This window comes from Crotalus tigris, unplaced genomic scaffold (genome assembly GCF_016545835.1).
Source record: "Crotalus tigris isolate CLP2741 ecotype Arizona unplaced genomic scaffold, ASM1654583v1 scf7180000023772.879304, whole genome shotgun sequence".
NCBI lineage: Eukaryota > Metazoa > Chordata > Lepidosauria > Squamata > Viperidae > Crotalus > Crotalus tigris.
In genome coordinates this window covers 739492-753434 of record NW_024100175.1, presented here as the reverse complement: position 1 = coordinate 753434, position 13943 = coordinate 739492, and the positions used below count along the sequence as shown (strand labels likewise).

The window sequence follows — 13943 nt, the reverse complement described above, 5'->3', positions numbered from 1 at the left end:
CATTCTCACAGAGTTCTGATTTATAATTCCTTCAAGTAGCAGCATCTTTTTTTTTTGCCTTTGAATTCAAAGAACTGCCCAGTCCCAAGAGAGAGAGAGAAAGAGAGAGAGTGTGTGTGAAATGATAGTCAATTAAAACTAATTGCTTGTAAAAGAAGTTACCCCATTTATAAAATTAATTGATCCCATTATCTACTTATGACAACCGTTCTCTTTTACGGGCAAAATGACAGTGTGCAACCACATGCCATCCCTTTTCTCCTTTCACCAGGAACAGAAAAAGAAATATTGTGATGAAATGAGGTAAGGGAGATGGAAAGGGAAGGAAAAGGGAAAAAAGGAGAAAGGGCAGAAACTAGATGAAAATGACTAGAGGGTGAAAGGTAAGTAAATAGCGAAGGAAAGAAAAGAGAACACTGATAGCAGTGTTCCAATATCTCAGGGGCTGCCACAAAGAAGAGGGAGTCAAGCTATTCTCCAAAGCACCTGAAGGCAAGACAAGAAACAACGGGTGGAAACTAACCAAAGAGAGAAGCAACCTAGAACTAAGGAGAAACTTCCTGACAGTTAGAACAATTAACCAGTGGAACAACCTGCCTCCAGAAGTGGTGAATGCTCCAACATGGGAAGTTTTTAAGAAGAGACTGGACAGCCATTTGTCTGAAACGGTATAGGGTTTCCTGGCTGAGCAGGGGATTGGACTAGATGACCTCCAAGGTCCCTTCCAAATTTATTATTATTATTATTATTATTATTATTATTATTATTATTATTATTATTATTATGGATCATCGCATAGTCAGCCAGATGTTCAGACTGGATTTGGCATTTTGTCTACCTATCGAGTCCTTACCAAGGACCTGGGACAGGCAGATGTGGATGTTTGATGTTGTTGTTGTTATTAGTCCAATCTAGCATCTCTGAAAAGGGTTAAATTCACCAGTCAAGCAGCTTTCCCAAGCAATAACTAAGCATTAAGCTAATTTTCAAACGCATCCTATTAAGCAGCAAGGTTTACAATTGTATGGAACACTTCTAATTAACTTGGCTTTTTCTCTTCCTCTGAGCAATGATAAGAGTACATCAATTTGCAAGTAATTATTTGGAAAACAAGTTTTGTTCGTGTCAGATACAATAAATACAATATATCAGTGACCCCTGTTAAACTGGATAAAATGGATCAGATTTTTATAGTTCCTCATATTTCTATTGCTCTTTGATATACCTCTGTTTGAAACTGCCATCTTTGTATTAGTAGAATAACATGAGTAACCTTCCCTGGTTGGATCCCAAGATGGAGGCTGTATTGATTCATATTTCTATACTTATTTATTTGGTTTTTGTCTTTTCTTGGATGTGAAACTCAAACCTACTACTGTTACGAACCTCACGTTTGTTTCACAGACAGATTATTGATGTGGGATCTTTAACACTCTTAAAGAATTTGAGGGTGTAAAGTAAGGGACAGTTGCATTTCATTTGCACATAGATGCTTCCAGAATATAGCATTTTGGGAATCTGGATTAAGAACAGATAATACGCCTCTTCTGTTTGGGGTATGCTTATGGATTGTACATGAAAGAGATGCAAAATTTATTAAATGGTATCATTGGGACATTCCTGTCATCTCCTTACATCAATGTTTTTATTCATTTCCTTTAATGAATAATATCAATTGGAAAAATGGCTGTAATTCCAAAATCTTTGGTAGTTTCTGATGTTACTGTGTCTATACTATATGCTAGGTATATTTGAAAAATGCATAAATGAATCAAAAATCCACTCTTTATCTAGGTACTATTCAGATAATAAGAATGGGGAAAGTTATGAAGATTCTTAATGAAATCCACAGGAATTTCCCCACTCCTGAAAGTTTCCAAGTGTTAGCTGAGTCATGACCTCAGTAATTAATTCACTGAAAATACTATCATAGGAGTCTGTTTTCTCTCTCTCTCTCTCTCTCTCTCTCTCTCTTTCTCTCTCTCTCTCTCTCTCTCTCACACACACACACACACACACACACACACACACTCTTTCACACCTATCAGTGGTTCTCGTTGCTCCATCCTCTAATTTAAGCATTACTCAGGATGAGCTTTATATGTGTTGTGAAATGTGTCAGATATGGATTTCTTCACCCTCTTCTTAGAATGTGTGCTGGCAGCCAAAACAGTTTTTGGCTTTTCCCTTTCAGACCCTCAGCAGCAGCAGGTCTGTGTCTTTATCTCTACATAAACCACACTCCGTTCCTAGCTTTTAATGAGATCCTCAAGTGATTTTAAAGAAAATGTAAGCACAAAATTAGCACTTTTTCTTTAAGGCATTGACATAGACAATACAGATTAACATATGAATACGTATTCTCATAGATGATAACAGAAACTCTCTGCCAAGATGAACAAATGTTAAACAATTCAATCTATATTTATCACAAGCAATTCAGTGGGGCTCAAATCACGGGATTAAGTTTGCATCCCTATTCTTTTGGTTAAATGTAGTCGTATAATATTTTTATGCAATCTGTGTCTAAATCACTATGGCTTTAGAAAGATACGGAACTCAGAACAAAATGAGTTTGCCTTCTTTGTTCCAGTATTTATGCCAAGACAAAACGCTAAGTTTAATGTAGCAATTGCATCCTGGAGAGATTCCCATGAATGCATCAGTGTGAAGACAAATAGGCTATTCATCTAGTTGGACTTCAGACAGTGACATCAACGACAATTAGCCAGGAAATCACCTCCAGGAAGTTGCATGAAAGAGCCATGCCAATGAACAGCTTTCAGATGTACAGACCTGGAAGAATAATTTTGGGAGCCATCCCGTGGTTTCAGAATGCTGCATTGGAAGGCTATGTTGCTTTTCCATTAGTATTGTGTGCTCAGTTATAAAATCTACATACACTCACGTATTTAAAAGCAGTTTTCTTAAGCATAGTAAGAATAAGTAAAGACGCAGATCCAAATGGGAACAAATAAAATATTGTGCGACTGTTTCAAGAAATATGTTCCTAAATTTCCTCAGTTAATATCCACTGTTTCTTGCTGAATACCTTCAGAATTTTTACATATTTAGTGTAACAGAAAAAGCCCTCCGAGTTTTGTAAGTTTTGATGGCCCATTCTCCTAGCTCAAGTGTTACAAGAATTTGCCTAATGTTTCTCTCCAACTAGCATTACATAATTAGGCTATACAGTAGCGTGTGAATTCTTTACTGAACATGAATGTCCTTCATTTTTTTTTCTGAACTTTCTTCCATTTTCTCTTTTCCCTTGTGAACTCTCACGCTATTTTTCATTTGTTTCCAAACTCACTAAACTTTAGTAGAATTTTATTTCATTTTCATTTATTGAAATAATTAGCCCTGGAATATTTTGTTGTTGAGTTTCTTTCTTTCTCGTATTCAAAAGATCCTTAGTTCATTAGAACTAAACCACAAGTAGCAGAGTTGTTGTCTTTTAATTGCTTATTTACTTATTTATTTATCTAGTCAGTCAACATACAGGGTTAGTCAACATACAGGGGTCCTGGTTTCACTTTAGACAGTGTACAAAAATTAAAAACCCTAATATAAATCACATCAGTTTTTTCTTTAAAAAAAAAAAAACTATCACTGGGATCAAAAACCATGCCACTTCAGAGCTCTGAACCAAAACAAAACACTCAGCAAAAGGGACTCAATCTCCCAGCTCAAATTACTATGGGAATGTCCAAATGTTTAATACTTTATGAAAGGCCAACAGAGCCGGGCCATCCAAATCTCTGGGGATGCTATTCCAGAGAGCAGGTGTAGTAATGGAGAAGACCTGGCTCCTAGATAAAAGATGATAATGTCTAATAGACAGGACTTAGAGCATGCCAACTCTGCCAGTTGGGATGAGCAGAGACAGGTAATCCCATAAGTAAGCTGATCCTGGTTCAAACGGTTTTATAGGAAAAACAAAATCCCAGTATATTTGATTATCCACACAAGCCCATTAAGAGCCAGTGCAGTTTACCAAACAGCATTCATGAAATACCCAAAATGTGCCGGTGCATTTTGGACTGGTTGCACCTTCTAAATGCTCTTCAATGGCAACCCTATTTGGGGGGGGGCATTACAGGTAGTCCTTGTTTTATGACCACAATTGAGGCCAGAATTTATCCTGTTAAGCAAGGTAATAGTTAAATGAGTTGTGCTCAATTTTATGACCTTTTTAGCTATGCTTGTTAAGCAAATCACTGCAGCTGTTAAGTGAATCATGCGGCCATTAATCAAATCCCCCCACTGACTTGGTTGTCAGAAGCTGGCTGAAAAGATTGGAAATGGAAAACATGTGACCCCAGGACACTGCAATTTTTATAAATACATGCAGATTGTTAAGCACCCAAATTTTCATCAGGTGACCATGGGGTCAACTATCTCATAACTCCCAGCTCCTTAAATCTACCAAGAATAAAGCAGAAACAAAGTCAGCTCTGGGATTTTCCCACAAAAACTCCCATAGATAAAACCCCTTTCTCCCATCCAAGCTACCCACAGTTCATAGTTCACCATGCATTCCATAGTCTCCCCCCTCCCTAGGAATTCACTGTCCTCCCATTCTGTTTGGCAGAATGCGAGCTGGAGTCAGGTGCAGGCAACGATGGAACCAAGTCACTTTTGACACATGGGGTTGCTGCATCGATTCTACACACAAGGACCAGTTGCAAATCATTTTTTTTCAGTGCGGTTGTAACTTTGAATGGTCATTAAACGAATGGTTGTAAGTCAAGGATTACCTGCACAGCAATACAAGTGAGAGTTGATCTAAGACTACGAGAAAGGCCACCCAATCCAGAAACGGGTGGAATTGATATAACACGGAAACCTGTGTAAAGACTTTCCTAGCCATGACTGCCACTTGCAGAAGAACAGCCTGCCTCCTGGAGTTGTGGGTGTTCTGTCATTGCAGGTTTCCAAGAAAAGTTGAAAAGTTTCTCTGGAATTGCTATCCTAATGAAAGGGCTAGGCCAGCGGTGGCGAACCTATGGCACGGGTGCCAGAGGTAGCACTCAAAAGCCCTCTCTGCAGCTCCCTTCTCACAGGAGAGTTGCCCCCGAGCACAGCCCGTGCGGAGCAGCACAGTCAAGGTCATGGCAGCCGGGCAGCAGGGATAAGACTCTGCCCTCGCGTCCCATCGCACACAGATGATACTGCGGTGCACAGGCAGAGGGTGTGGCCATGGCGCTGCTGGTCTGTCTGGGCGATCTGCAACGTGCCATGCAGGCGGTGAATGGCCCTGCGGACAGGCAGAGCAGGGGTAAAGTGGGTGGGATGGGGCGGGGCCAGTTTTTGGGCACTCGGTCTCTAAAAAGTTCGCCATCACTGGGCTAGGCTTACTTTACTTCCAGCCTATGTTTCTATAAAAATGTGGAATCTCAAAATTTAACAATAGGTTTCTGGCTATAGGTAGCCCTCATTTATTGATACCAATTGGGACTGGAAACTTTATTGTTAAGTAACATGGTCTTAAGTTGAAAAACCATCTGACTGTGCAGCTTAGCAACAGCAGTTCTGCAGTCCTGGTTACTATTGTCAAGTGAGGACCATGCAGCTTTTTAAGCAAAGAGCTCACCTGTGTGCAACTTGCAAATTCCTGTCAACTTCCCTGTTGACTTGGCTTGTCAGAAGCCAATTGTAAAGGTCACAAATTGTGATCACCTGATGTGGGATGTGGCAGTGGCTGCAAATGCAAGAAACCATCACAACTACCATTTCTTTAGTGCCATCATAATTCAGGTTTGCTGAATGAGTGGTTTATAAACAAAGACCTCCTGAAATGACAACTTTCTAGCTTTGTTATTTTTGGAAGAGATAGCAGACTAATAGCTTGGCCTACTAGTCAGCCATTATTTATAGCCAGTGCTGCACTATGAATACTTTGAAGGGATGATAGGTTGAAAGATATCTGAAAAGCCCTGAGATTTTCTGGTGCTCGCCCACCTGGATACTACTAAGCAGGCAGGGACATCCGCAAGGGACAAATTATGAAGCATGTGATATGATGTAAATTCTGCCCCTTATGGCATATGGTGGTGTGGCACAAATATAAAATGTCAAGAGTTTGTTTTGTGAAATCATGAGGCCCATTTCATTATTTTGGTGTCATTGTAGAGCTAACTGAAAGCGCCTATGTAATCAGGTCCACCTTTGCTTAAATTTTTGAGATCAGTGAAGCTCAGCTAGGGCTGCCCTCCCAGATGCACTGACCAAGTGCACCAGGTTTCTTTGATGATAAAATATCTAAGTAGAAATTCCTTTCCTAAGTGGAGGGAAGACAACTTTACCCTCCCCCAAACATGGACTCATCGTTTGTTTGTTTTTTTAATTGACTTTATAGCAAAATCAACAGATTTGGAAGGGAAAGATCATGTTTTACCCAGGAAGCATTTGGGAGCACATAAGAATTAACTTGAGTTTCTCTAACCCCCTCCCTCTTTTGCCATGGCCATTTGTAAGTGAAGAAAATCTGTTAACGGCTGCTATGCCTTTGCCCAGTTTCTGTTTTGAATGAAATCACAAAGCATTTATCGAAACTGACATGGCAAAATGCTCCATCTGGTTGGCTGATGTAGAGGTGTTGCTTTATTCAACTACTGCTGCATAAAGAAGGTTGTAGGACCCATGAGAGAGATGCATCATTTACCCTGGCTTGAGCTGAATTTCTGGTTTCTTGCTTCTTGCTCTCACCTTCCCTGTTGTTTTTTTTCCCTGTCTCCACGAGAAGCAGGTCCATTGCTGTGCTTCCCACACATTACTTCAGCTGTTTCAATAGTGTTTAGTAGGTTGAAAATCTTTTTTTGATATTTTATTTTATTTATATATGTGTGCATACATCATGATGTATTCTGTCAGCATACTTTGCAGAAATAACTGCTGAAGTAATGGAACATTTACTGGATGGTACAGCATCAGACTGCAGATGGGGAGGCAGGAAGCATTGAATGTTCCTGCGCAAAATCCCTGTGGTTGGGTATTGTGTTAAGGAAGGCATGAAAGAATCTTTAGATACACAAGCCCTTGTCTAATTTCAGAACTATTGCACAGAAAATAATTCTTAATCAAGCTGCTCTTTAGACTCTAAGTTTAGTAGATTATACCAGTGAAAAGCAATGAAAAAGCAAGCCAGAATGGTAGACTAACTGTAAGATTCTACCACAGGTTTTGTATATCTTCAGAGACTTGGCCATCTATGGTATTTATAAGCAAACTTCTTCTCCCTCCAGTTTTCCAGTTATCAGCTGGAAAAAAAATCAGATCTCAAACTTAGGAAAACAAAGAGAAACCTGAAAACTTGAAATTTCATCTTTCTCCATTATTATCCAAGGAATCAGTATGATCCTGTATTTCAGTATCTTAGCCAATTACTGAAACCCTTTATATATATATATATATATATATATATATATATATATATATATATATATATATATATATATATATATTGATACCAGCTATCTGGATAAAGAATCTCCTTGTTCTTGCTATACAAGGGTTAAGATTATTTATTATCCCATAGAAAAACAAACAACCAAACAAACAACAAAGAACTGCTATTTTAACGTTTGGATAACTATGTGTCCCAAAAATAAAAATAAGAAGCAGCAACAAAGGTACAATAACCTCTTAATTCAGGTCTTAATTCCTTCGATTCTCCTGCAGTTAGTAAAATGTTTTCAAAACTCACTCTAGTATAAGTGTAGATATACTATTTACACTTCAGCTTTATATGTTGCATTGGTTGCCAGTTTGCTTCTAGGTGCAATTCAAGGTGCTGGTTTTGACGTTTAAAGCCCTACGTGGCATGGGACCAGGTTAATTCGGGAACTGCTTCTTCCTGGCTATATCTATCTCCCCCAGCAGATCCGGCAGAAGCGGTATGCCCCAGGTCCTGTTTGATAAGTAGGTCCATCTGATAGGACCCAGAAGACACACCTTTTCTGCTGTACTCCCTGCTGTCTAGAACATCATTCTCTGGTGGTGAACCTAGCCCCATGGAATCAGGCAGTCATTAAATGAATTTAGCTTCCCCCACTGGCTTTGCATGTGGGAAGGTTGCAGATGGTGATCACATGACTCAAAGACACTGCAAGTGTCATAAATATATGTAATTGCTAAGCACCCAAATTTTGATGATAATAATAATAATAATAATAATAATAATAATAATAATGATGATGATGATGATGATGATGATGGTGGTGGTGGTGGTGGTGTTGGAAGCGACCTTGGAGGTCATCAAGTCCAACCCCCTGCTCAGGCAGGTAACCCTATACCATTTTGGACAAATGGCTGTTCAGTTTCTTCTTAAAAACTTCCAGTGTTGGAGCATTCACCACTTCTGGAGGCAGGCTGTTCCACTGATTAATTGTTCTAACTGTCAGGAAGTTTCTCCTTAGTTCTAAGTTGTTTGATCATGGGGATGCTACAATGATCATAGGTATGTGTGTGTGTGTGTGTGTGTGTGTGTGTGTCTGTCTGTCTGTCTATCCACACACACATAGATGATATATTAATAGGGCTCCTCTCACTGAAAAATGCCCATGTTTAAGCATTAAATAATAGTAATAATTTGGAATATTCCATCTTTTGGGGTTGGTAAAGATATTTCTTTCTCATTCCTGTTTTGAGTTGCTGCAAAATAGCTATGTTTATTTGAAATAATTTTATCTCTGAATAATATGTTTATTAAAGATAGTGGTAAAGAGCATGCCCGAATGTCTCTCTCTTGAAATAGTTCAAAAGCAACTCATAATATAGTTTAATTTCCTGCATGATCTTGAGCTATAAATAAAGCGAGAAAGTTCAGTGCAGCTGTTCCAAAACCATTATCATCTGGTACTTTCATTGTATTATATTAATAATCTGAGTCTTTATTTTAGCAGCTGTTTGATCAGGTGTTCACAATATGTCACATATAATCATTCCTAGACAGTGTGAAAGGTCATTGTGTTTTGAATCTAACATACTCAGGGAAACTTCAAAGTGTGTTGTCCATTTTCTTTAGTTAAAACAAAAAAAGTAAAGGACAGAATGACTAGATAATAGCATACTGTCCTTTGTGTACCTTTATCAAAATAATATATTTTCCATTGGAGCAATACCTTGATGTGTTGTTAAAAAAAATCAGGAAAAAGGGAATAATCAATTCTCTATTACCCTTTTGCTTTTGTAGATCATATAGTGTTGCATGTGTTTGATTCATAGTTATTCTTGATATTTTTTTAGAGGAAAAAGGAAAAATACACTCAACGAGTCAGTACCAATGTCTCAATAAATTCAGTTGAATGCAGCCAGAGACTTTTAGTTTTGATTCAGAATACTTTTGTGGGAGGAACTGAAAAATTTAGAAGCATGTTATGGATGTAAACAACAACAAAAATCCTATTTATCTTGAGCTATAAACTTTTGTATAATAGTTACTGTTCAAAGCTAAGTCATAAACAGAGAAGCAAAGGGTTTCACGCTGTGAAATGTAATACTAAAATATTTCTGGATTCCATGTGGTGGGAGGACATTTAACACTGTAAGAACAGTTGGTTTCACACCCTCCCAGCAGATTCTTCAAGAAAACCAATATCGTTTTAAATTTTTTTCCAAAGTAGCATGAGTTGCCAATGTCTGCAAGTTTTTGAAACAGCTGTACTTTAGAAACACAACTCTCAGCTGGGTTTTTTCAATCTGTTCCAAAGTTAATGATATTGCGAGAAAAATAGTGCTCTGTCAATTAAGCCTTATAAAACAGAAATGTATTATAAGTTCCATTAATGAAGGTTACCTAGGAAATGAGAATACATAGTAATTGTCAGGCACAGGAAGTCAGGAGCCAGGGTTGAATTCAAAAACTATGAGTTTATTCCATCATCTATCAATGATCAAGGAAAATTGGCGCTAGATAAAAGTCAACAGACTTCAAGGAAGGGGTTGACATAGGCCTCTTATGATGACACAGTGATTCCAAACTGATGATACATTTGACACTGCCCTTGCACTCAGCCTGGTAATCTCCTACAGTAATAACTGAAAATTATATAAAACAAAATTTAACTTCACTCAGAGTTGTATAAAATAAGATTTGTTGTCTCAAATAAAAAATAATCAAGAAGAATATCGGGATATTCTTACCCATCGGAATTCTTTAAAATACATTTTACAATATGATGGAATAAATACTAGTAGGACGATGTTCCTCATGATTGAAATGCTTAAACTATCATTAAAAGGCCATGAAAGTTCAATAAGAGTATAAAGTTTTTTCTCACTTTTTGTACTCATCATCATTTCAAAATAAAGGGATTGACTTTATATCATCAGCATCACAGGGTTTGTTTTCTCCTGTAGAATGCTATAAAATGCATTTTGATCATAAATTAATCACATAATTCCTTTGATCAGATAATTTCCTTGATATATCACATCAAAGTGAACTCATTCAGATTTATATGATTAATGTTGTTTTCAAAACTATTTGAGTAAATTCAGTTTAATCTTTTGTTTTTAGTAATGTCAGTAATGAAAAAAAAATGTATTATGGTTATATATAACTAGGATAATTAGAAATTCTGCACTAATGTAAATGCCAGTTTTATTATTGGTAATATATAATGTTGGAAACCACTCCTATTTTCAGTTTCAGCTTTACAATATACATTTTGATAGTCTTCCATAGTAGGTTGTTTATTAGACTCAGCTTTATTCCTCACCAGAAGGATCTATCCCTTCAGAATGAGTGGATGCAGCATATCAAATAATACTTGGAAATACAAGCATCAAATATCAGTTTCCTTTTTATTTTCTGCTTTGAAAGAGAATAACCATCATCAAGTGATATCCTAATGCAGTGTTTCCCAAACTTGACAATTTTAAGGCATGTGGACTTCAACTCCCAGAATTCCACAGCCAGCAACGCTGGCTGTGGAATTCTGGGAGTTGAAGTCCTCATGCCTTAAAATTGTCAAGTTTGGGAAACACTGTCCTAATGGATGCTAACATTTGTCTTGCTCAATAGAACATTGCAATGACACTTTTAGATTATTGTAATAGGACAACATAGTTGATAAATTTTGACTTACTTCTTTTTCTGCATGGATTTCCAGGTGGAGATTGAAAAATTGGACTACCACCACTATTTGCCACTGTTTTTCGATGGATTATGTGAAATGCAATTTCCTTATGAGTTTTTTGCTCGGCAAGGCATCCATGACATGTTGGAGCATGGTGGGAACAAGATCCTTCCTGTCATTCCTCAACTCATTATTCCAATAAAAAGTAAGTCTGAAGAATGAAATAGGGTCTAGGGTTTGGAGGCTGCTAATTAAGGAATAAAATATGGCAGGCCTTGTATTTCTAGTAGATCAGTGGTTCTCAACCTTTGGGTCGGGACCCCATTTGGGGTCGAACGACCATTTCACGGGGGTCGCCAAACAAGGCTGTCCGCCATTTTTTCCCCCTTTTCTTTGGCCACGCCCCTGGCACCCGGTGATATATAAATGGTTGGGGGTCACCACAACATGGGGAACTGTATTATGGGGTCACGGCATTAGAAAGGTTGAGAACCACTGTAGTAGATGATAAACCTGAGTCAGTTGTAAGGCCATCACCAAGGCCCAAAGAACTGTGCTGCCTGAGTTGTTCTTTTCTTACTCTAATGCCAACCATGGTACAGTATATACAGTAAGTTGTTAAACTTCTTTTCACTCTTGTTTTTATATTCCTCAAACTAAGATATGAGAACACTGTAAAAGAAATAGTTTGCAGTACCTCAACTTTTTTATTTTGCTATTTTGAGTAGCTTGGTTGTTTTTCTTTCTAAGTCAGGTTTTCCCGCATCAGGAGATCATTTTCTATTTCTGTTAAACATCTTTGTGCTCCTTAATATAGGCAGGAGCCACTGCCTGAATGCATTATTCTTGCATACTCTTCCCTTTTTCCTTCTTCAATATAATGCAAATTGATAAATCTTGGTGTTCACAATTATATTTGAACATCAAACTATAATTTCAGGACACAAGCATTATTTGGGGGGGAAATAGTGAAATGACCCTTCCTTCTTTTGAAATACGCCAGGATTTGGATTCAGTATAGGTAGTCCTCAACCTACGACCAGAATTGGGACTGGAACTCCTGTTGCTAAGTGATATATTCATTAAGTGATGCAGTCATTACGGGAGTTGTGCTGGTTTTACCTTTTTTGCCATAGTTTTTAAATGAATCTGGCTTACCCCATTGACTTTGCTTTTTGGAAGCTGGCTGGCAAGGTTGCAAATGGTGATCACGTGGCCCTCGGCATCTACAACCATGATAAATACACACCAATTGCCATGGGCCCAAATTTTGACCACGTGACCACAGGGACACTGATGGTCCTAAGTGCAATATCACATCATGTCACCCTTTTCAGTGTCATCATAACTTTAAACAGTCACTAAACAGAGGGTCTTAAGTTGAGGACTATTTGTAAAATGGTTAAAACATTTTAAAATATTTTGGCCTAAAAAGAAGCATATTGTTGTGCTTATGTCTGCACAGCTCTTATAAATGCTAATAGATCACCCCATTTTCTACGCACAAGCACAGAGCCTCTCTCCAAAGACAATTTCTCAATCTTATAATTTAAATAGGCAAATTTAGAATGGTACCTGGCTGGTTTGGTCTGCCTCTTGTGAACAAGTTACTACAATGCTCTGCTACACTTTTGATAATAGCCAAGGTTGCTGTTAGAGAAAGAAATGCACGGCCAATCAAATAGGTACCTGGGATATTAGGGCTCTGAAAGGGGAAAACCATGGCATAATCTATTCTCTCCCATAAGGGCAACCTGCTGGCATCTTACCACACAATGGGGCTCCCTCTGGCAGGAATCCTTAAGAATGCCAGATTAGTCTCTGCTACCGCAGCCAAGGCAATGAATTTAGGAATAGCTAACTAGGCTGAAATGGAACTGCAGTGGCTGCAGTGAGGCTGCCTCATCCTGTTTGCTTGTTGTAGGTGCACAGAAGTGGGCTGATGTTTTTGTTTCAAGACAGCACAGTCCATTCCCTTCTCTCTATTGAGAGACCTACTATGCACACATGTGGGTGTTAAGCCCAGAAAACCTGAAGCTGGAGAGGGCAGTAAGGCAAGAGCCTGCTAGAACAGGGGTCCCCAATCCCTGGTACGTGGACCAATACTGGGCCGCAGCATGCCAGCAACTGGGCTGCACAAACAAGGAAAGCCCCATCTGTGGGATGCAGGCAGCACACAAAACCACACCCCCTCTGGCCTGCAGAAAAATCTCTCTCCAAGTAACCAGTCCCTGGTGTCCAAAATGTTGGGGACGTCTGTGCTAGAACAAGCCTGCTGCGCAGATCACCAGTGGGAAATCTTATTAAGAGGAGAGTGCTTTGAACAGGCCTCCACAAAATCCATCTATTGACACTTCAGAAGCAAAACTCAAGAAACTTTTACAATAGTCTGGGCTACCAGGAGAGCTCAACTTCCCCAGTCTGGGGCCTGTAGATATCTTTAACAATAACACTCATTGTCTCAGCCGGCATGGCCATAATTTCTCCCTAGCATAGCCCTTTTATGATTCTACTGACATGAAAAATGATTGTCAGAACTGCTTGTTGCCTTGTTTAGATAACATACCTGATAAATAACTTGGTGATTTAATTAGGCAGCTTATCAGGCCTATAGCAGAGTATCTGGAGTTTTTGATAAATGCTAGTTTGTACAGACTATAAACTTTTGCCTTGGATTTTTTTTAAAAAACCCCCACTTTGTAATATATTCCTGATTTAGAAACAATATTTTGAAATTTATGGTGCTAATTGTAATATTTCTGATGTGCAGTGCATTGGATTATTATTTTTATTATTGGTTAATTAAGCATGAGAGCAATCTAGTTTTTGTTGTTTGTTTATCTTGGGCTGCCTGTATAT

The 13943-nt window shown here is 38.4% G+C and overlaps 1 protein-coding gene across 1 annotated transcript in view; it reads left to right on the top strand.

The window, feature by feature from the left end:
- The first annotated feature begins 11089 nt into the window (after positions 1-11089).
- LOC120298189 (parkin coregulated gene protein homolog) overlaps positions 11090-13943 on the top strand; it is a 115415-nt gene continuing 112561 nt past the window's right edge. Inside the window, exon 1 of the mRNA XM_039321643.1 lies at positions 11090-11289. Within this exon, the coding sequence (XP_039177577.1) occupies positions 11106-11289 (184 nt within the window). The 5' untranslated portion in view covers positions 11090-11105. The remainder of the gene's footprint in view (positions 11290-13943) is intronic.